Source organism: Oncorhynchus gorbuscha, unplaced genomic scaffold, assembly GCF_021184085.1.
Source record: "Oncorhynchus gorbuscha isolate QuinsamMale2020 ecotype Even-year unplaced genomic scaffold, OgorEven_v1.0 Un_scaffold_624, whole genome shotgun sequence".
NCBI classification, from domain to species: Eukaryota; Metazoa; Chordata; class Actinopteri; order Salmoniformes; family Salmonidae; genus Oncorhynchus; species Oncorhynchus gorbuscha.
The window spans coordinates 56,406-78,100 of NW_025745741.1; the positions used below are offsets into that span (position 1 = coordinate 56,406).

Consider the following 21,695-nt stretch of genomic DNA (forward strand, 5'->3'; position numbering starts at 1 on the left):
GAAACTGTGGTTACGGGCCTACCACTAACCTGAAACTGTGGTTACGGGCCTACCACTAAACTGAAACTGTGGTTACGGGCCTACCACTAAACTGAAACTGTGCTTACAGGCCTACCACTAAACTGAAACTGTGCTTATAGGCCTACCACTAAACTGAAACTTTGTATGAAACCACATGTTTAGGTGTATGTTCCAAGAGTATTCCCTGTGTGTCTGTCTGTCTGTCTTCAGGTTTCTGAAGTACGGGAACCGAGAGAAGATGGCCCAGGAGCTGAAGTTTGGAGACGTGGTGGAGAGACACATGATCGATGGAGACATCGTCCTCTTCAACCGACAGCCCTCTCTACACAAACTCAGCATCATGGCTCATATTGTGAGTTCTCTCTCTCTCTCTCTCTCTCTCTCTCTCTCTCTCTCTCTCTCTCTCTCTCTCTCTCTCTCTCCTCTCCTCTCTGTCTCTCTCTCTCTGTCTGTCTGTCCTCTGTCTGTCTGTCTGTCTCTCTGTCCTCTCTCTCTCTCTCTCGGTCTCTCTCTCTCTCTCTCCTCTCCACATCACACACCCGTCCTTCACTTCGGCTCTGTCTGGAAACTGTTAGGTTAATCACCGTGCTGACTCCATGTCAACGTGTAGGCAGGAAGAGAACCTCACTGTTAGAAGTTGAAGATTTTATGTGATGTATCTTGGGGTTGTCTGTTTTAGAGCTGCCTTGTCGCGTAGCTGTGAGCTCCCTTGTCGTGTAGCTGTGAGCTGCCTTGTTGTGTAGCTGTTACTGTTTTAGAGCTGCCTTGTCGTGTAGCCGTTACTGTTTTAGAGCTGCCTTGTCGTGTAGCTGTTAATGTTTTAGAGCTGCCTTGTCGTGTAGCTTTTACTGTTTTAGAGCTGCCTTGTTGTGTAGCTGTTACTGTTTTAGAGCTGCCTTGTCGTGTAGCTGTTACTGTTTTAGAGCTGCCTTGTTGTGTAGCTGTGAGCTGCCTTGTCGTGTAGCTGTTACTGTTTTAGAGCTACCTTGTCGTGTAGCTGTTACTGTTTTAGAGCTGCCTTGTTGTGTAGATGTTACTGTTTTAGAGCTGCCTTGTTGTGTAGCTGTTACTGTTTTAGAGCTGCCTTGTCGTGTAGCTGTGAGCTGCCTTGTCGTATAGTTGTTACTGTTTTAGAGCTGCCTTGTCGTGTAGCTGTGAGCTGCCTTGTCGTGTAGCTGTGAGCTGCCTTGTCGTGTAGCTGTTACTGTTTTAGAGCTGCCTTGTCGTGTAGCTGTGAGCTGCCTTGTCGTGTAGCTGTGAGCTGCCTTGTCGTGTAGCTGTGAGCTGCCTTGTTGTGTAGCTGTTACTGTTTTAGAGCTGCCTTGTCGTGTAGCTGTTACTGTTTTAGAGCTGCCTTGTCGTGTAGCTGTGAGCTGCCTTGTCGTGTAGTTGTTACTGTTTTAGAGCTGCCTTGTCTTGTAGCTGTGAGCTGCCTTGTTGTGTAGCTGTGAGCTGCCTTGTCGTGTAGCTGTGAGCTGCCTTGTCGTGTAGTTGTTACTGTTTTAGAGCTGCCTTGTCATGTAGCTGTGAGCTGCCTTGTCGTGTAGCTGTGAGCTGCCTTGTCGTGTAGTTGTTACTGTTTTAGAGCTGCCTTGTTGTGTAGCTGTGAGCTGCCTTGTCGTGTAGCTGTGAGCTGCCTTGTCGTGTAGTTGTTACTGTTTTAGAGCTGCCTTGTCATATTGTTACTGTTTTAGAGCTGCCTTGTCGTGTAGCTGTGAGCTGCCTTGTCGTGTAGCTGTGAGCTGCCTTGTCGTGTAGTTGTTACTGTTTTAGAGCTGCCTTGTCATATTGTTACTGTTTTAGAGCTGCCTTGTCATGTAGCTGTGAGCTGCCTTGTCGTGTAGTTGTGAGCTGCCTTGTCGTGTAGCTGTGAGCTGCCTTGTCGTGTAGTTGTTACTGTTTTAGAGCTGCCTTGTCGTGTAGCTGTGAGCTGCCTTGTCGTGTAGCTGTGAGCTGCCTTGTCGTGTAGCTGTGAGCTGCCTTGTCGTGTAGTTGTTAATGTTTAGAGCTGCCTTGTCGTGTAGCTGTTAATGTTTAGAGCTGCCTTGTCGTGTAGCTGTTAATGTTTAGAGCTGCCTTGTCGTGTAGCTGTTAATGTTTAGAGCTGCCTTGTCGTGTAGCTGTTAATGTTTAGAGCTGCCTTGTCGTGTAGCTGTTAATGTTTAGAGCTGCCTTGTCGTGTAGCTGTTAATGTTTAGAGCTGCCTTTGTGTAGCTGTTAATGTTTAGAGCTGCCTTGTCGTGTAGCTGTTAATGTTTAGAGCTGCCTTGTCGTGTAGTTGTTAATGTTTTGGATGTATCATGATAGGTTTATTTCAGGCAGATATCATTATTGTATTCATATTTGTCTGTCCTAAAGGCCAAAGTGAAGCCTCACAGAACGTTCCGGTTTAACGAGTGTGTGTGCACGCCGTACAACGCTGACTTTGACGGGGATGAGATGAACCTTCACCTTCCCCAGACAGAGGAGGCCAAGGCTGAAGCCCTGGTGCTGATGGGGGTTAGTGTCACCTGCCCACACACCTCACACCTCATCCCTTTACAGACTCCTCACAGCAGCACAGCTCACCCTCACACCGACACCTCTATACACCTCACACCCCTACACACCTCACTACACCCTACCCCCACACCTCACAACACCTCCACCTCACACCCCTCCACTCCTCATGCCCCTACACACCCCTACACCTCACACACCTCACACACCCTCACACCCCTACAACACACCTCACACCTCACACACCCCAACACACCTCACACCTCGACACACCTCTATACACCTCACACCTCTATACACCTCTATACACCTCCTCTATACACCTCACACCCCTACACACCTCACACCCCTACACACCTCACACCCCTACACCTCACACACCCCTCACACTACACACCTCACACCCCCAACACACCTCTATACACCTACGACACACCCCTCTATACACCTCCCACACCCCGACACACCTCTATACACCCCTACACACCTCACACCCCTACACACCTACACCTCACACCTCTATACACCTCACACCCCTCTATACACCTCTATACACCTCACACACCTCAGACCCCTACACACCTCACACCCCTCACATCCCTACACACCTCACACCCCTACCCACACCTCACACACCTCACACCCCTACACACCTCACACCCCTACACACCTCACACACACCCTCACACATCTCACACCCCTACACACCTCACACACCTCACACCCCACCCCTCACACCCCTACACACCTCACACCCCTACACACCTCACACCCCGACACACCACTATACACCTCACACCTCTACCTCACACCTCACACCTCTACACACCTCACACCCCTACACACCTCACACCCTACCTACCCCACACACCTCACACCCCGACACACCACTATACACCTTACACCTCTACACACCTCACACACCTCACACCCCTACACACCTCACACCCCTACACACCTCACACCCCTACACCTCACACCCCGACACACCACTATACACCTCACACCTCTATACACCTCACACCTCACCTCACACCCCACACCTCACACCCCTCACACCCCGACACACACAACTCACACCCTGACACACCTCACACCCCCCCTCACACACACCCCACACCCCTACACACCCCCTGTCACTCAGTCTTTGAAATCCCAGGTTTTTAAACTAAAACCTGTACAGCCGTGGTTCTACTCTCACACTGACCTATACTTGTCTCATGTCTCTTTCCCTCCAGACCAAAGCCAACCTGGTGACCCCCAGGAACGGAGAGCCTCTGATTGCTGCTATTCAAGACTTTCTGACAGGTCAGCCGTTGTGTTACAGCAATGAGCCAATCATTGTTTGTCGCAGCAGGGCCTGACAGCCAATCAAATGAGCCTTTTGACATCTGTATTAGTGAGTGTCTCAAACTGCTCGTTGTCAGGTGGAGAAAAGAACAAGGTTTTGACCTGGTGATCATGTGATCAACATGATGGAAGATGTCTCCCTGACGCGCTCCGATCTGTTTGCATTGCATTTGATAGGTGTGTCACAGCTCATCTCGTCATAACGATGTCATCTTCGTTATACGGCTGCTTGGCTTGTTTTCATCCAGATTGGGACACTTACATCTTGTTAAGTCAACACCTTGACGGGCCTCTTCGTACTGACCTTATTATCCACTATGGTTTGACATTTTGAAACTGAATTCAGGAAGATGAGCTTATGTCAAATATTGTTTTGTTTTAAAAAAAACATTTTATGGAAAAGTACAGTCCCAGAGCTTTGAAATGGTCTGTTATGAAACATGAGACAGTAATGCTTCTCTGACATTTAATAGAGGTGTTCTCCCAACATGGAGATGGGATTAAAATGACCTTTGAATGAGTTTCACACTTTCTAGAGAACACTTGTTTCTCTCCGTCCATTCAGCATCGGGTAGCCTAGTGGTTAGAGTGTAGGGACGGCAGGTAGCCTAGTGGTTAGAGTGTAGAGGTGGCAGGTAGCCTAGTGGTTAGAGTGTAGGGACGGCAGGTAGCCTAGTGGTTAGAGTGTAGGGACGGCAGGTAGCCTAGTGGTTAGAGTGTAGGGACGGCAGGTAGCCTAGTGGTTAGAGTGTAGGGACGGCAGGTAGCCTAGTGGTTAGAGTGTAGGGACGGCAGGTAGCCTAGTGGTTAGAGCGTTGGACTAGTAACCGGAAGGTTGTAGGGACGGCAGGTAGCCTAATGGTTAGAGTGTAGGGACGGCAGGTAGCCTAGTGGTTAGAGCGTTGGACTAGTAACCGGAAGGTTGTAGGGACGGCAGGTAGCCTAATGGTTAGAGTGTAGGGACGGCAGGTAGCCTAGTGGTTAGAGCGTTGGACTAGTAACCGGAAGGTTGTAGGGACGGCAGGGTAGCCTAATGGTTAGAGTGTAGGGACGGCAGGTAGCCTAGTGGTTAGAGCGTTGGACTAGTAGTGGTTAGAGGTAGGGACGGCAGGGCCTTGGTTAGAGTGTAGGGACGGCAGGTAGCCTAATGGTTAGAGTGTAGGGACGGCAGGGTAGCCTAATGGTTAGAGTGTAGGGACGGCAGGTAGCCTAGTGGTTAGAGCGTAGGGACGGCAGGTAGCCTAGTGGTTAGAGTGTAGGGACGGCAGGTAGCCTAGTGGTTAGAGTGTAGGGACGACAGGTAGCCTAATGGTTAGAGTGTAGAGGTGGCAGGTAGCCTAGTGGTTAGAGTGTAGGGACGGCAGGGTAGCCTAGTGGTTAGAGCGTAGGGACGGCAGGTAGACTAGTGGTTAGAGTGTAGGGACGGCAGGTAGCCTAGTGGTTAGAGTGTAGGGACGGCAGGTAGCCTAATGGTTAGGTTAGAGGTAGCCTAGTGGTTAGAGCGTAGGGGCGGCAGGTAGCCTAGTGGTTAGAGTGTAGGGGCGGCAGGTAGCCTAGTGGTTAGAGTGTAGGGACGGCAGGTAGCCTAGTGGTTAGAGTGTAGGGACGGCAGGTAGCCTAGTGGTTAGAGTGTAGGGACGGCAGGTAGCCTAGTGGTTAGAGTGTAGGGACGGCAGGTAGCCTAGTGGTTAGAGTGGTTAGGGACGGCAGGTAGCCTAGTGGTTAGAGTGTAGGGACGGCAGGTAGCCTAGTGGTTAGAGTGGTAGCCTAGTGGGAGTGTAGGGACGGCAGGTAGCCTAGTGGTTAGAGTGTAGGGACGGCAGGTAGCCTAGTGGTTAGAGCGTAGGGACGGCAGGTAGCCTAGTGGTTAGAGCGTAGGGACGGCAGGTAGCCTAGTGGTTAGAGTGTAGGGACGGCAGGTAGCCTAGTGGTTAGAGCGTAGGGACGGCAGGGTAGCCTAGTGGTTAGAGCGTAGGGACGGCAGGTAGCCTAGTGGTTAGAGCGTAGGGACGGCAGGTAGCCTAGTGGTTAGAGCGTAGGGACGGCAGGTAGCCTAGTGGTTAGAGCGTAGGGACGGCAGGTAGCCTAGTGGTTAGAGCGTAGGGACGGCAGGTAGCCTAGTGGTTAGAGTGTAGGGATGGCAGGTAGCCTAGTGGTTAGAGTGTAGGGACGGCAGGTAGCCTAGTGGTTAGAGTGTAGGGACGGCAGGTAGCCTAGTGGTTAGAGTGTAGGGAGGGAGCCTAATGGCAGGTAGACTAGTGGTTAGAGCGTAGGGACGGCAGGTAGCCTAATGGTTAGAGCGTAGTTAGAGCGGACGGCAGGGTAGCCTAGTGGTTGGTTAGAGCCGTAGAGGGAGCCTAATGGTTAGTGTAGAGGTGGCAGGTAGCCTAGTGGTTAGAGCGTAGGGACGGCAGGGTAGCCTAGTGGTTAGAGCGTAGAGGACGGCAGGTAGCCTAGTGGTTAGAGCGTAGGGCGGCAGGTAGCCTAATGGTTGGTTAGAGTGAGGGACGGCAGGTAGCCTAGTGGTTAGAGAGTAGGGACGGCAGGTAGCCTAGTGGTTAGAGTGTAGGGACGGCAGGTAGCCTAGTGGTTAGAGCGTAGGGACGGCAGGTAGCCTAGTGGTTAGCCATTTATTTTTCACGCCCTCTTAAGCGTAGGGACGGCAGGTAGCCCAGTGGTTAGAGCGTAGGGACGGCAGGTAGCCTAGTGGTTAGAGTGTAGGGACGGCAGGTAGCCTAGTGGTTAGAGCGTAGGGACGGCAGGTAGCCTAGTGGTTAGATTGTAGGGACGGCAGGTAGCCTAGTGGTTAGAGCGTAGGGACGGCAGGTAGCCTAGTGGTTAGAGCGTAGAGGACGGCAGGTAGCCTAATGGTTAGAGTGTAACAGGACGGCAGGTAGCCTAATGGTTAGAGCGTAGAGGCGGCAGGTAGCCTAATGGTTAGTTCAATGTAACAGCGTAACAGGTTTAGGCTGACTACAAATCTGTCGTTCTGACACTCACATTTTCCCTGTTCCTACCCTTCATGAGGTTGCTACAACCTGGCCTGAGAATGAAAGTTCACAACTTAGTCGCACGTTGAGAGAAATTAGACATTGATGAAGGTTTTCAACAGAATCAACAGAATGAATACACGTCATTCAGATCACACGTAACAGTGACAGGTTTAAAACACAGTTCACTTTCATACCCTTCATGAGGTTGCCGCCACATACAAACAGCATGAACATTTTGAATCTCTTGTATAATTCCTTCTTGCATCATGAACATTTTCTCTCCTCCTCCTCATCTTTTCCCTTCGCTTGTGGAGTTCAGTGCACAACACATCAGCTGTCTGTGACCAGGCAAAAAAAAACTTTCCAAGCCAAACCTTCATATCGTAGCCGCTAACCGCTACACACAGCCGACATCATTGTCACCATATTAGCTAACGATGTTAGTAAATGTTATAGTCAACATTTCTACTAGAACTAACGTGTTAGTAATCCCTCTAAAATCATGCAGTGCAGTCAGCAAGCAGTTTAGCAGATACACCGGTGGGCCCCAGTGGCAATAAATTGAATAAAACCAAAAGCTTACCTTGACTTGAAAGAGTTCTAGTGTTGAACTGTCATAGCCAGCTAGCTAACATAGCATCCCTCTCTGTTTGAGCCGGGTGTATGCGTAGGCTAAACTAGCTAGCTAACATAGCATCCCTCTCTGTTTGAGCCGGGTGTATGAGTAGGCTAAACTAGCTAGCTGCATTCGCTAGCTAAGTGAAAGTTTAAAAAAATACAACTAAATATAGTTGTCTAGCTCTCTCCTTCCTCTGCTTCTCCTTCATGAACTAAATTAATTTGTTCAAAACTGTTCAACTTTTCTTTCTCTCTCTTTGAATCATCTTCCCAACACATTTTATACACTGCAGTGCTAGCTAGCTAGCTGTAGCTTATCCTTTCAGTACTAGATTCATTCTCTGATCCTTTGATTGGGTGAACAACATTTTCAGTTCATACTGGATAAGTTCTGATAGGTTAAAGGACATCCTCCGGAAGTTGTCATAATTACTGTGTAAGTCTATGAAGGGGGTGAGAACCATGAGACTCCTAGGTTTTCTATTGAAGTCAATGTACTCAGAGGAGGACAGAAACTAGCTGTCCTCCGGCTACACCATGGTGCTCACCCTACAGAGTGCTGTTGAAGTTACTGTAAGACCTTCATCACAAGACAGTGTATTTTAATCAATTATTTGGTGACGTGAATATATTTAGTATAGTTTAATCCAAAAAATATCCACTATTTGAGACTCCTCTACTCTCTATTCCCCCTCCATTATCAGCCAATCATGGAGCCCGTCTTTCTCCCTATAGAGCTCAGTGCTTTCTCCTTGGCTAAACCAGGCTCTTAATTTAAAAACATTTATTCATATTTACAGATTCCAGACACGTTTGTAATTAAGGCACATGAAAGTTCACATGTTCAAGAAAGCTTTTCTGCAACAAAAAAATATATATAAAATATATATATATATATATTGTTACGTCTATACTGTGAAGTAGAAAATGGCGTCCAAATGCCTACGATCCTGAATACGGTCACATTTTGTAGCAATGTCAAAATGTCATCTTTTGTATTTTATCATATTTGGAGAAAGTGTAGCCTAATATTTCTTAGGCTATTTCTTAGGAGCACAATAGCTGTATGTTTCACACTCCACATTTCAACACCCTACTCTCCTCCTCTCTCGTCTTTCTTCACAGGAGCCTACCTGTTGACCCTGAAGGACACATTCTTCGATAGGTCTAAAGCCTGCCAGATAGTGGCCTCTATCCTGGTGGGGGTGGATGAGAGGATCAAGATAGCTCTCCCACACCCTGCCATACTCAAGGTACGGTACGGCTCTCCTCGGTTGGTTGAAATGAATGATGGGACTGTTTATTGGATTTTGGGCTGACATCTGTTCTCTGTCATGAGGGGGGGGGGGGAATCTATAAAGTCATTGGGAGTCGTACAGAGTGACTTTCTTTAGTAGTTAAATATCAGTTGTCTGCAACTCGTCAATCATTTGGGTGTTGGTCTTTTTGTTGTCAGTTCATCTGTTGTTAGCCCATCATGACTCTGTTGTCTGTTGTTAGCCCATCATGACTCTCTTGTCTGTTGTTAGCCCATGACTCTGTTGTCTGTTGTTAGCCCATCATGACTCTGTTGTCTGTTGTTAGCCCATGACTCTGTGGACAGGGAAGCAGATATTTGGTCTGATCCTGAAGCCCAGTAAGGCCTGTCCAGTCAAGGCCAACCTGAGGACCAAGGGGAAACAGTACAGTGGGAAAGGAGAGGACCTCTGCAGCAACGACTCCTGTGAGTTCCTCCCCGTGCCTCTCTAGTGTCTTCATCCTTAAAACACATGTCATCTGATTCAATTATTCAGATTGAAATATAATTGTATTACTATAATCAGATTAAACTATTCTGATTCATTATTCCAAAACTCTCTGTCTCTGTGTGTCTCTCTGTCTCTCTGTCTCTGTCTCTGTGTGTCTCTGTCTCTGTGTGTCTCTGTGTGTGTGTGTCTCTGTGTGTGTGTCTCTCTGTCTCTGTCTCTCTGTGTGTCTCTCTCTTTGTCTCTCTTTGCCTCTCTCTCTCTCTTCTCTAAAACACTCTCTCTCTCTCTCTCTCTCCAAAACTCTCTGTCTCTCTCTCTCTCTCTCTGTCTCTCTCTCTCTCTCTCTGTGTGTCTCTCTCTGTCTCTCTCTCTGTCTCTCTCTCTCTCTGTGTCTCTCTGTGTCTCTCTCTCTCTGTCTCTCTGTCTCTCTCTGTCTCTCTCTCTCTCTCTCTCTCTCTCTCTCTCTCTCTCTCTCTGTCTCTCTCTCTCTCTCTCTCTCTCTCTCTCTCTCTCTCTCTCTCTCTCTGTGTCTCTCTCTCTCTCTCTCTCTCTCTGTCTCTCTCTCTCTCTCTCTGTCTCTCTCTCTCTGTCTCTCTCTCTCTCTCTCTCTGTGTCTCTCTCTCTCTCTCTCTCTCTCTGTGTGTCTCTCTCTCTCTCTCTCTGTGTCTCTCTCTCTCTCTGTGTGTCTCTCTCTCTCTCTCTGTGTCTCTCTCTCTCTCTCTCTGTGTCTCTCTCTCTCTGTGTCTCTCTCTCTGTCAGTCGTGGTTATCCAGAACAGTGAGTTGATGTGTGGTACCATGGATAAGGGCACGTTGGGCTCTGGCTCCAAGAAGAACATATTCTACATCCTGCTGAGAGACTGGGGACAGCTGGAGGCAGCCAACGCCATGTCTCGTCTGGCCCGCATCGCCCCTACATACCTCTGTACGTTCACCGCCGCCCATACTGACACGTTCTCTTCTGTCAATACTTCAAAGATGCTACATTGAACTGCAGTTTACTGATGCTGTACTGTGATATAATGGTAATATAGTGTAGGTTTATATCCCTTTATGATAATGCTTTGAACATGCTCAATACTAAACACGTTCTCATACTTTACCATGCTGGTTTTAGTTTTCCCGTTGCACAGCATTTGGCTCCAGTTTGCCCTACTGAACATGACCGTTATAAACCCTTTGCAGCCAACCGGGGTTTCTCCATCGGTATTGGTGACGTGACCCCAGGCCAGGGTCTGCTGAAGGCCAAACAGGACCTGCTGGATGGAGGCTATGCCAAGTGTGACGAGTACATCGAGGCCCTGAAGACAGGCAAACTGCAGCAGCAGCCGGGCTGCACGGCTGAGGAGACGCTGGAGGTATATCCCAGACTAGATGACTCTTAGCTCAGTCACTTTTCTCAATTTGATGTACCGAGAGGATGTGATTATTCAAGTCAGGCTGCACGGCTGAGGAGACGCTGGAGGTATATCCCAGACTAGATGACTCTCAGCTCAGTCACTTTTCTCAATTTGATGCAAAATGTTGCCTTTTAAGCAGCCGTCCTTCACCTGAAGCCTGTCTTTACCTGAAGCTTGGTCCAACTGGAACAATCCCCCACCCCCCTTAAACTAGCTGATATTTCTGCTATCCCCAAATCATACACCCCCCCTTAAACTAGCTGATATTTCTGCTATCCCCAAATCAAACACCCCCTTAAAACTAGCTGATATTTCTGCTATCCCCAAATCAAACAGCCCCCTTAAACTAGCTGATATTTCTGCTATCCCCAAATCAAACACCTCCCTTAAACTAGCTGATATTTCTGGTATCCCCAAATCAAACAGCCCCCTTAAACTAGCTGATATTTCTGGTATCCCCAAATCAAACAGCCTCCCTTAAACTAGCTGATATTTCTGGTATCCCCAAATCAAACAGCCCCCTTAAACTAGCTGATATTTCTGGTATCCCCAAATCAAACACCTCCCTTAAACTAGCTGATATTTCTGGTATCCCCAAATCAAACACCTCCCTTAAACTAGCTGATATTTCTGCTATCCCCAAATCAAACACCTCCCTTAAACTAGCTGATATTTCTGCTATCCCCAAATCAAACACCTCCCTTAAACTAGCTGATATTTCTGGTATCCCCAAATCAAACACCTCCCTTAAACTAGCTGATATTTCTGGTATCCCCAAATCAAACACCCCCTTAAACTAGCTGATATTTCTGGTATCCCCAAATCAAACAGCCCCCTTAAACTAGCTGATATTTCTGGTATCCCCAAATCAAACAGCCCCCTTAAACTAGCTGATATTTCTGGTATCCCCAAATCAAACAGCCCCCTTAAACTAGCTGATATTTCTGGTATCCCCAAATCAAACAGCCACCTTAAACTAGCTGATATTTCTGTATCCCCAAATCAAACAGCCCCTTTAAACCAGCTGATATTTCTGGTATCAAACAGCCACCCTTTGTTTGTCTGATTGTCTGGTGGTCCTTCTAGACCAGCTACTGTATCTATTGTCTGGCGCTCCTTCTAGACCAGCTACTGTATCTATTGTCTGGTGGTCCTTCTAGACCAGCTACTGTATCTATTGTCTGGTGGTCCTTCTCAGACCAGCTACTGTATCTATTGTCTGGTGGTCCTTCTAGACAGCTAAACTGTATCTATTGTCTGGTATCCTCCAAATCAACCAGCTACTGTAATCTATTGTTGGCGCTCCTTCTAGACCAGCTACTGTATCTATTGTCTCAAACAGCTCCTTCTAGACCAGCTACTATTGTCTGGTATCGCTCCTTCAGACCAGCTACTGTATCTATTGTCTGGTATCTCCTTCTAGACCAGCTACTGTATCTATTGTCTGGTATCAAATCAAACAGCTCCTTCTAGACCAGCTACTGTATCTATTGTCTAGCTGATATTTCCTTCTAACCAGCTACTGTATCTATTTCTGGTATCGCTCCTTCTAAACCAGCTACTGTATCAAATCAAACATTGTCTAGCTGATATTTCTCCTATCCCCAAATCAAGACCAACTACTGTATCTATTGTCTGGTGGTCCCAAATCAAAGACCACCATGAGTTCTATTGTCTGGCTGATGTCTGGCTCCTTCTAGACCAGCTACTGTATCTATTGTCTGGCGCTCCTTCTAGACCAGCTACTGTATCTATTGTCTGGTGGTCCTTCTAGACCAGCTACTGTATCTATTGTCTGGTGCTCCTTCTAGACCAGCTACTGTATCTATTGTCTGGCGCTCCTTCTAGACCAGCTACTGTATCTATTGTCTGGCGCTCCTTCTAGACCAGCTACTGTATCTATTGTCTGGCTGATGTCTGGTGCTCCTTCTAGACCAGCTACTGTATCTATTGTCTGGTGGTCCTTCTAGACCAGCTACTGTATCTATTGTCTGGCGCTCCTTCTAGACCAGCTACTGTATCTATTGTCTGGTGGTCCTTCTAGACCAGCTACTGTATCTATTGTCTGGTGGTCCTTCTAGACCAGCTACTGTATCTATTGTCTGGTGGTCCTTCTAGACCAGCTACTGTATCTATTGTCTGGCGCTCCTTCTAGACCAGCTACTGTATCTATTGTCTGGCGGTCCTTCTAGACCAGCTACTGTATCTATTGTCTGGTGGTCCTTCTAGACCAGCTACTGTATCTATTGTCTGGCGCTCCTTCTAGACCAGCTACTGTATCTATTGTCTGGCGCTCCTTCTAGACCAGCTACTGTATCTATTGTCTGGCGCTCCTTCTAGACCAGCTACTGTATCTATTGTCTGGCGCTCCTTCTAGACCAGCTACTGTATCTATTGTCTGGTGGTCCTTCTAGACCAGCTACTGTATCTATTGTCTGGTGGTCCTTCTAGACCAGCTACTGTATCTATTGTCTGGCGCTCCTTCTAGACCAGCTACTGTATCTATTGTCTGGTGGTCCTTCTAGACCAGCTACTGTATCTATTGTCTGGTGGTCCTTCTAGACCAGCTACTGTATCTATTGTCTGGTGGTCCTTCTAGACCAGCTACTGTATCTATTGTCTGGTGGTCCTTCTAGACCAGCTACTGTATCTATTGTCTGGCGCTCCTTCTAGACCAGCTACTGTATCTATTGTCTGGTGGTCCTTCTAGACCAGCTACTGTATCTATTGTCTGGTGGTCCTTCTAGACCAGCTACTGTATCTATTGTCTGGTGGTCCTTCTAGACCAGCTACTGTATCTATTGTCTGGTGGTCCTTCTAGACCAGCTACTGTATCTATTGTCTGGTGCTCCTTCTAGACCAGCTACTGTATCTATTGTCTGGCTCTCCTTCTAGACCAGCTACTTTAGTCTGGTGGCCTTTTGAAACCAGCTAGCTCATCATCTCTGCTTCTGACTGATGTGAGGAGGAGAGATAGCTCTTTCTTTTTAATGGTGGGTCTATTTTGGAGGTGTTTCTATTATCTGTGGTTTAGAGTGATAATGATGTGTCTCTCAACAGGCCCTCATCCTGAAGGAGCTGTCTGTTATCAGAGACCATGCCGGCAGCGCCTGCCTCAGAGAACTGGACAAGACCAACAGTCCTCTGATTATGGCTCTGTGTGGCTCCAAAGGTAGGTCAACTCACCAGCCGCGGAGGTTAAATTCTGCCTTTACCTCACACATACACTGTCACACACACTGTCACACACACTGTCACACCACACACACACACACACACACACACACACACTAATCACATGTCAGGAGCTCTGCCTGTACCCACTTCTAATAATAAGGACTAAGTGGTTCTTATTCACTTCAGCTCAGACTTCCTGATTCTCTCTGATTTTATTGGCCATTAGAGCGTTGTTGTCATGGGAACAGCTAGGCTACACTCTGTTTGTTTTATGGATTATTAGGGGTAGTACTGACCTGTAGCTGACCTGTATGCTAATATAGTCATTTATAATAGCCTTATTTCATTTTTTTCCCTGCTTTAGGCTCTTTAATTATCTGTTTATGGTAAGATGTACAGTATAGTTTGTTGTCCAGGACTAAAAAATATGCTCAATGGAGATTCTCCACAGATTTCAAAAGCTTAGTCTGTGTCCAGGAAACCAGCCCATGGGTTTTAAGGCTGGGGTTGGCGACAGGCGGGCTTGTTTTAAAAACCGGCCTGCGACTTTTTGTTGTTGTAAAAATGACTGTCAAATCACCAGGAATTCAACTAAAAAATTAGTTTAATTCAGGAAATATTTTCCCAAGTATTCCAACGAATAAAGAAACAAGAGACGTGATCTTGTCTCGATGTCATCAAGGTACGACGTTGTTTTGGGTTTTAGTTGTCAATTTACAGAGTTCAAAATTATTATAGTTCTGTTCAGGCCCTCCCGACCATTCACTCTGACAACAATCAGCCCCCGGGGCTGAATCTAGTCTCCCTACCCCTGGTTTAAGGTAAACAGGTTAGTCTCATCAACATCTCTCCATCATTATGTCTCTTCTCCCTGCTGTAGACTCTCATCAACATCTCTCCATCATCATGTCTCTTCTCCCTGCTGTAGTCTCATCAACATCTCTCCATCATCATGTCTCTTCTCCCTGCTGTAGACTCTCATCAACATCTCTCCATCATGTCTCTTCTCCCTGCTGTAGACTCTCATCAACATCTCTCCATCATTATGTCTCTTCTCCCTGCTGTAATCTCTCATCAACATCTCTCCATCATGTCTCTTCTCCCTGCTGTAGATCTCTCTCATCAACATCTCTCCATCATCATGTCTCTTCTCCCTGCTGTAGACTCTCATCAACATCTCTCCATCATGTCTCTTCTCCCTGCTGTAGTCTCTCATCAACATCTCTCCATCATGTCTCTTCTCCCTGCTGTAGACTCTCATCAACATCTCTCCATCATGTCTCTTCTCCCTGCTGTAGTCTCATCAACATCTCTCCATCATCATGTCTCTTCTCCCTGCTGTAGTCTCATCAACATCTCTCCATCATGATGTCTCTTCTCCCTGCTGTAGACTCTCATCAATATCTCTCCATCATGTCTCTTCTCCCTGCTGTAGACTCTCATCAACATCTCTCCATCATGTCTCTTCTCCCTGCTGTAGTCTCATCAACATCTCTCCATCATCATGTCTCTTCTCCCTGCTGTAGACTCTCATAAACATCTCTCCATCATCATGTCTCTTCTCCCTGCTGTAGACTCTCATAAACATCTCTCCATCATGTCTCTTCCTCCTGCTGTAGTCTCATCAACATCTCTCCATCATGTCTCTTCTCCCTGCTGTAGTCTCTCATCAACATCTCTCCATCATGTCTCTTCTCCCTGCTGTAGTCTCATCAACATCTCTCCATCATCATGTCTCTTCTCCCTGCTGTAGACTCTCATCAACATCTCTCCATCATCATGTCTCTTCTCCCTGCTGTAGTCTCATCAACATCTCTCCATCATGTCTCTTCCTCCTGCTGTAGTCTCATCAACATCTCTCCATCATGTCTCTTCTCCCTGCTGTAGACTCATCAACATCTCTCCATCATCATGTCTCTTCTCCCTGCTGTAGTCTCATCAACATCTCTGTAGTCTCCATCATCATGTCTCTTCTCCCTGCTGTAGAGTCTCATCAACATCTCTCCATCATTATCTTCTCTCTTCTCCCTGCTCCATATGTCTCATCAACATCTCTCCATCTCTCATCATGTCTCTTCTCCCTGCTGTAGTCTCATCAACATCTCTCCATCATGTCTCTTCTCCCTGCTGTAGACTCTCATAAACATCTCTCCATCATGTCTCTTCCTCCTGCTGTAGTCTCATCAACATCTCTCCATCATGTCTCTTCTCCCTGCTGTAGAGTCTCATCAACATCTCTCCATCATGTCTCTTCTCCCTGCTGTAGAGTCTCATCAACATCTCTCCATCATGTCTCTTCTCCCTGCTGTAGACACTCATCAACATCTCTCCATCATGTCTCTTCTCCCTGCTGTAGAGTCTCATCAACATCTCTCCATCATGTCTCTTCTCCCTGCTGTAGTCTCATCAACATCTCTCCATCATGTCTCTTCTCCCTGCTGTAGAGTCTCATCAACATCTCTCCATCATGTCTCTTCTCCCTGCTGTAGAGTCTCATCAACATCTCTCCATCATGTCTCTTCTCCCTGCTGTAGTCTCATCAACATCTCTCCATCATGTCTCTTCTCCCTGCTGTAGAGTCTCATCAACATCTCTCCATCATGTCTCATCAACATCTCTCCATCATGTCTCTTCCCTGCTGTAGAGTCTCATCAACATCTCTCCATCATGTCTCTTCTCCCTGCTGTAGACTCATCAACATCTCTCCATCATGTCTCTTCTCCCTGCTGTAGAGTCTCATCAACATCTCTCCATCATGTCTCTTCTCCCTGACTCATCAACATCTCTCCATCATGTCTCTTCTCCCTGCTGTAGACTCTCATCAACATCTCTCCATCATGTCTCTTCTCCCTGCTGTAGAGTCTCATCAACATCTCTCCATCATGTCTCTTCTCCCTGCTGTAGAGTCTCATCAACATCTCTCCATCATGTCTCTTCTCCCTGCTGTAGTCTCTCATCAACATCTCTCCATCATGTCTCTTCTCCCTGCTGTAGACTCATCAACATCTCTCCATCATTATGTCTCTTCTCCCTGCTGTAGACTCTCATCAACATCTCTCCATCATGTCTCTTCTCCCTGCTGTAGACTCATCAACATCTCTCCATCATGTCTCTTCTCCCTGCTGTAGACTCATCAACATCTCTCCATCATGTCTCTTCTCCCTGCTGTAGTCTCATCAACATCTCTCCATCATGTCTCTTCTCCCTGCTGTAGTCTCATCAACATCTCTCCATCATGTCTCTTCTCCCTGCTGTAGAGTCTCATCAACATCTCTCCATCATGTCTCTTCTCCCTGCTGTAGTCTCTCATCAACATCTCTCCATCATGTCTCTTCTCCCTGCTGTAGTCTCATCAACATCTCTCCATCATGTCTCTTCTCCCTGCTGTAGTCTCATCAACATCTCTCCATCATGTCTCTTCTCCCTGCTACATTTCTCATGTATTCATTGATTATTGGCAGTAGCTGTATTTGGTCCAAGTCAGTGGTGTTGTGGTTAGAGTCTGTGACTCGATGGTGTTGTGGTTAGAGGGTGACTCGGTGGTGTTGTGGTTAGAGTGTGACTCGATGGTGCTGTGGTTAGAGTGACTGTGTGGTGCTGTGGATGGTGTGACTGTGGTTAGAGTGTGCCTCGATGGTGTGACTCGATGGTGCTGTGGTTCGATGGTGAGTGTGTGTGACTCGATGGTGCTGTGGTTAGAGTGTGTGCGATGGTGCTGTGGTTAGAGTGTGTGGTGCTGTGGTTAGAGTGTGTGCCTCGATGGTGTTGTGGTTAGATGGTGCTGTGGTTAGAGTGTGTGCCTCGATGGTGCTGTGGTTAGAGTGTGCCTCGATGGTGTTGTGGTTAGTGTGCCTCGATGGTGCTGTGGTGCTAGAGTGTGTGCCTCGATGGTGCTGTGGTTAGAGTGTGTGCCTCGATGGTGCTGTGGTTAGAGTGTGTGCCTCGATGGTGCTGTGGTTAGAGTGTGTGCCTCGATGGTGCTGTGGTTAGAGTGTGTGCCTCGATGGTGCTGTGGTTAGAGTGTGTGACTCGATGGTGTTGTGGTTAGTGTGTGACTCGATGGTGTTGTGGTTAGTGTGTGCCTCGATGGTGTTGTGGTTAGAGTGTGTGACTCGATGGTGCTGTGGTTAGTGTGTGACTCGATGGTGTTGTCCTGTGGTTAGAGTGTGTGATCGCTGGCCGACTCATACCAAAGGAAAAATGGGACCTGATACATAGACTAGTGTCCTTCCAGGGGGTGTACTGAGGAGATAGACTAGTGTCCTGTCCAGGGGGTGTACTGAGGAGATAGACTAGTGTCCTGTCCAGGGGGTGTACTGAGGTGATAGACTAGTGTCCTGTCCAGGGGGTGTACTGAGGAGATAGACTAGTGTCCTGTCCAGGGGGTGTACTGAGGAGATAGACTAGTGTCCTGTCCAGGGGTGTACTGAGGAGATAGACTAGTGTCCTGTCCAGGGGGGTACTGAGGAGAGATAGACTAGTGTCCTGTCCAGGGGTGTACTGAGGAGATAGACTAGTGTCCTGTCCAGGGGTGTACTGAGGAGATAGACTAGTGTCCTGTCCAGGGGGTGTACTGAGGAGATAGACTAGTGTCCTGTCCAGGGGGTGTACTGAGGAGATAGACTAGTGTCCTGTCCAGGGGGGTACTGAGGGGTGAGATAGACTAGTGTCCTGTCCAGGGGTGTACTGAGGAGATAGACTAGTGTCCTGTCCAGGGGGTGTACTGAGGAGATAGACTAGTGTCCTGTCAGGGGGTGTACTGAGGAGATAGACTAGTGTCCTGTCCAGGGGTGTACTGAGGAGATAGACTAGTGTCCTGTCCAGGGGTGTACTGAGGAGATAGACTAGTGTCCTGTCCAGGGGTGTACTGAGGAGATAGACTAGTGTCCTGTCCAGGGGTGTACTGAGGAGATAGGTGTGTACTGAGGAGATAGACTAGTGTGTCCTGTCTGAGGAGATAGACTAGTGTCCTGGGGGTGTACTGAGGAGATAGACTAGTGTCCTGTCCAGGGTGTGTACTGAGGAGATAGACTAGTGTCCTGTCCAGGGGTGTACTGAGGAGATAGACTAGTGTACTGAGGAGATAGACTAGTGTCCTGTCCAGGGGGTGTACTGAGGAGATAGACTAGTGTCCTGTCCAGGGGGTGTACTGAGGAGATAGACTAGTGTCCTGTCCAGGGGGTGTACTGAGGAGATAGACTAGTGTCCTGTCCAGGGGGTGTACTGAGGAGATAGACTAGTGTCCTGTCCAGGGGGTGTACTGAGGAGATAGACTAGTGTCCTGTCCAGGGGGTGTACTGAGGAGATAGACTAGTGTCCTGTCCAGGGGTGTACTGAGGAGATAGACTAGTGTCCTGTCCAGGGGGTGTACTGAGGAGATAGACTAGTGTCCTGAGGAGTGTACTGAGGAGATAGACTAGTGTCCTGTCCAGGGGTGTACTGAGGAGATAGACTAGTGTCCTGTCCAGGGGGTGTACTGAGGAGATAGACTAGTGTCCTGTCCAGGGGTGTACTGAGGAGATAGACTAGTGTCCTGAGGAGATAGACTAGTGTCCTGAGGAGATAGACTAGTGTCCTGAGGAGATAGACTAGTGTCCTGTCCAGGGGGTGTACTGAGGAGATAGACTAGTGTCCTGTCCAGGGGGTGTACTGAGGAGATAGACTAGTGTCCTGTCCAGAGGAGGGGTGTACTGAGGAGATAGACTAGTGTCCTGTCCAGGGGGTGTACTGAGGAGATAGACTAGTGTCCTGTCCAGGAGATAGGTGTACTGAGGAGATAGACTAGTGTCCTGAGGGGGACTAGTGTACTGAGGAGATAGACTAGTGTCCTGTCCAGGGGGTGTACTGACTACTGAGGAGATAGACTAGTGTCCTGTCCAGGGGGTGTACTGAGGAGATAGACTAGTGTCCTGTCCTGTCCCAGGGGGTGTACTGAGGAGATAGACTACTGAGGAGATAGACTAGTGTCCTGTCCAGGAGGGGTGTACTGAGGAGATAGACTAGTGTACTGAGGAGATAGACTAGTGTCCTGTCCAGGGGGTGTCCTGTAGGAGATAGACTGAGGAGATAGACTAGTGTCCTGTCCAGGGGGTGTACTGAGGAGATAGACTAGTGTCCTGTCCAGGGGGTGTACTGAGGAGATAGACTAGTGTCCTGTCCAGGGGGTGTACTGAGGAGATAGACTAGTGTCCTGTCCAGGGGGTGTACTGAGGAGATAGACTAGTGTCCTGAGGTGATAGACTAGTGTCCTGAGGAGATAGACTAGTGTCCTGAGGAGATAGACTAGTGTCCTGTCCAGGGGGTGTACTGAGGAGATAGACTAGTGTACTGAGGTGCCAGACTAGTGTACTGAGGAGATAGACTAGTGTCCTGAGGAGATAGACTAGTGTCCTGTCCAGGGTGTCCTGAGGAGATAGACTAGTGTCCTGAGACTAGTGTCCTGAGGGATAGACTAGTGTCCTGAGGAGATAGACTAGTGTCCTGAGGAGATAGACTAGTGTACTGGAGATAGACTAGTGTCCTGAGGAGATAGACTAGTGTCCTGTCTAGTGTACTGAGGAGATAGACTAGTGTCCTGAGGAGATAGACTACTGAGGAGATAGACTAGTGTCTGAGGAGATAGACTAGTGTCCTGTCCAGGGGGTGAGGAGATAGACTAGTGTCCTGAGGAGATAGACTAGTGTCCTGACCAGTGTACTGAGGAGATAGACTAGTGTACTGAGGAGATAGACTAGTGTCCTGAGGAGATAGACTAGTGTACTGAGGAGATAGACTAGTGTACTGAGGAGATAGACTAGTGTCCTGAGGAGATAGACTAGTGTCCTGAGGAGATAGACTAGTGTCCTGAGGAGATAGACTAGTGTCCTGAGGAGATAGACTAGTGTACTGAGGAGATAGACTAGTGTCCTGAGATAGACTAGTGTCCTGAGGAGATAGACTAGTGTCCTGAGGAGATAGACTAGTGTCCTGTCCTAGTGTCCTGAGGAGATAGACTAGTGTCCTGAGGAGATAGGTGTACTGAGGAGATAGACTAGTGTCCTGTCCAGGGGGTGTACTGAGGAGATAGACTAGTGTCCTGAGGAGATAGACTAGTGTCCTGAGGAGATAGACTAGTGTCCTGAGGAGATAGACTAGTGTCCTGAGGAGATAGACTAGTGTCCTGTCCAGGGGGTGTACTGAGGAGATAGACTAGTGTCCTGAGGAGATAGACTAGTGTCCTGAGGAGATAGACTAGTGTCCTGAGGAGATAGACTAGTGTCCTGAGGAGATAGACTAGTGTCCTGAGGAGATAGACTAGTGTCCTGAGGAGATAGACTAGTGTCCTGAGGAGATAGACTAGTGTCCTGAGGAGGTGTCCTGAGGAGATAGACTAGTGTCCTGTCCTGAGGAGGGACTAGTGTCCTGAGGAGATAGACTAGTGTCCTGAGGAGATAGACTAGTGTCCTGAGGAGATAGACTAGTGTCCTGGGTGTAGACTGAGGAGATAGACTAGTGTCCTGAGGAGATAGACTAGTGTCCTGAGGAGATAGACTAGTGTCCTGAGGAGATAGACTGAGGAGATAGACTAGTGTCCTGAGGGGGTGTACTGAGGAGATAGACTAGTGTCCTGAGGAGATAGACTAGTGTCCTGAGGACTAGTGTCCTGAGACTAGTGTCCTGAGGAGATAGACTAGTGTCCTGAGGAGATAGACTAGTGTCCTGAGGAGATAGACTAGTGTCCTGAGGAGAGACTAGTGTCCTGAGGAGAGACTAGTGTGTAGTGTCCTGAGGAGATAGACTAGTGTCCTGAGGAGATAGACTAGTGTCCTGAGGAGATAGACTAGTGTCCTGAGGAGATAGACTAGTGTCCTGAGGAGATAGACTGATAGACTACTGAGGAGATAGACTAGT

The 21,695-nt window shown here is 48.0% G+C and overlaps 1 protein-coding gene across 1 annotated transcript in view; it reads left to right on the forward strand.

The window, feature by feature from the left end:
- Window positions 1-21,695, forward strand: part of polr3a (polymerase (RNA) III (DNA directed) polypeptide A) — an 80,697-nt gene that overhangs the window by 15,576 nt on the left and 43,426 nt on the right. Inside the window, 8 exon segments of the mRNA XM_046334901.1 lie at window positions 232-373; window positions 2,380-2,520; window positions 3,759-3,828; window positions 8,607-8,734; window positions 9,066-9,204; window positions 9,989-10,153; window positions 10,414-10,586; window positions 13,689-13,800. Of these exon segments, the coding sequence (XP_046190857.1) occupies window positions 232-373; window positions 2,380-2,520; window positions 3,759-3,828; window positions 8,607-8,734; window positions 9,066-9,204; window positions 9,989-10,153; window positions 10,414-10,586; window positions 13,689-13,800 (1,070 nt within the window).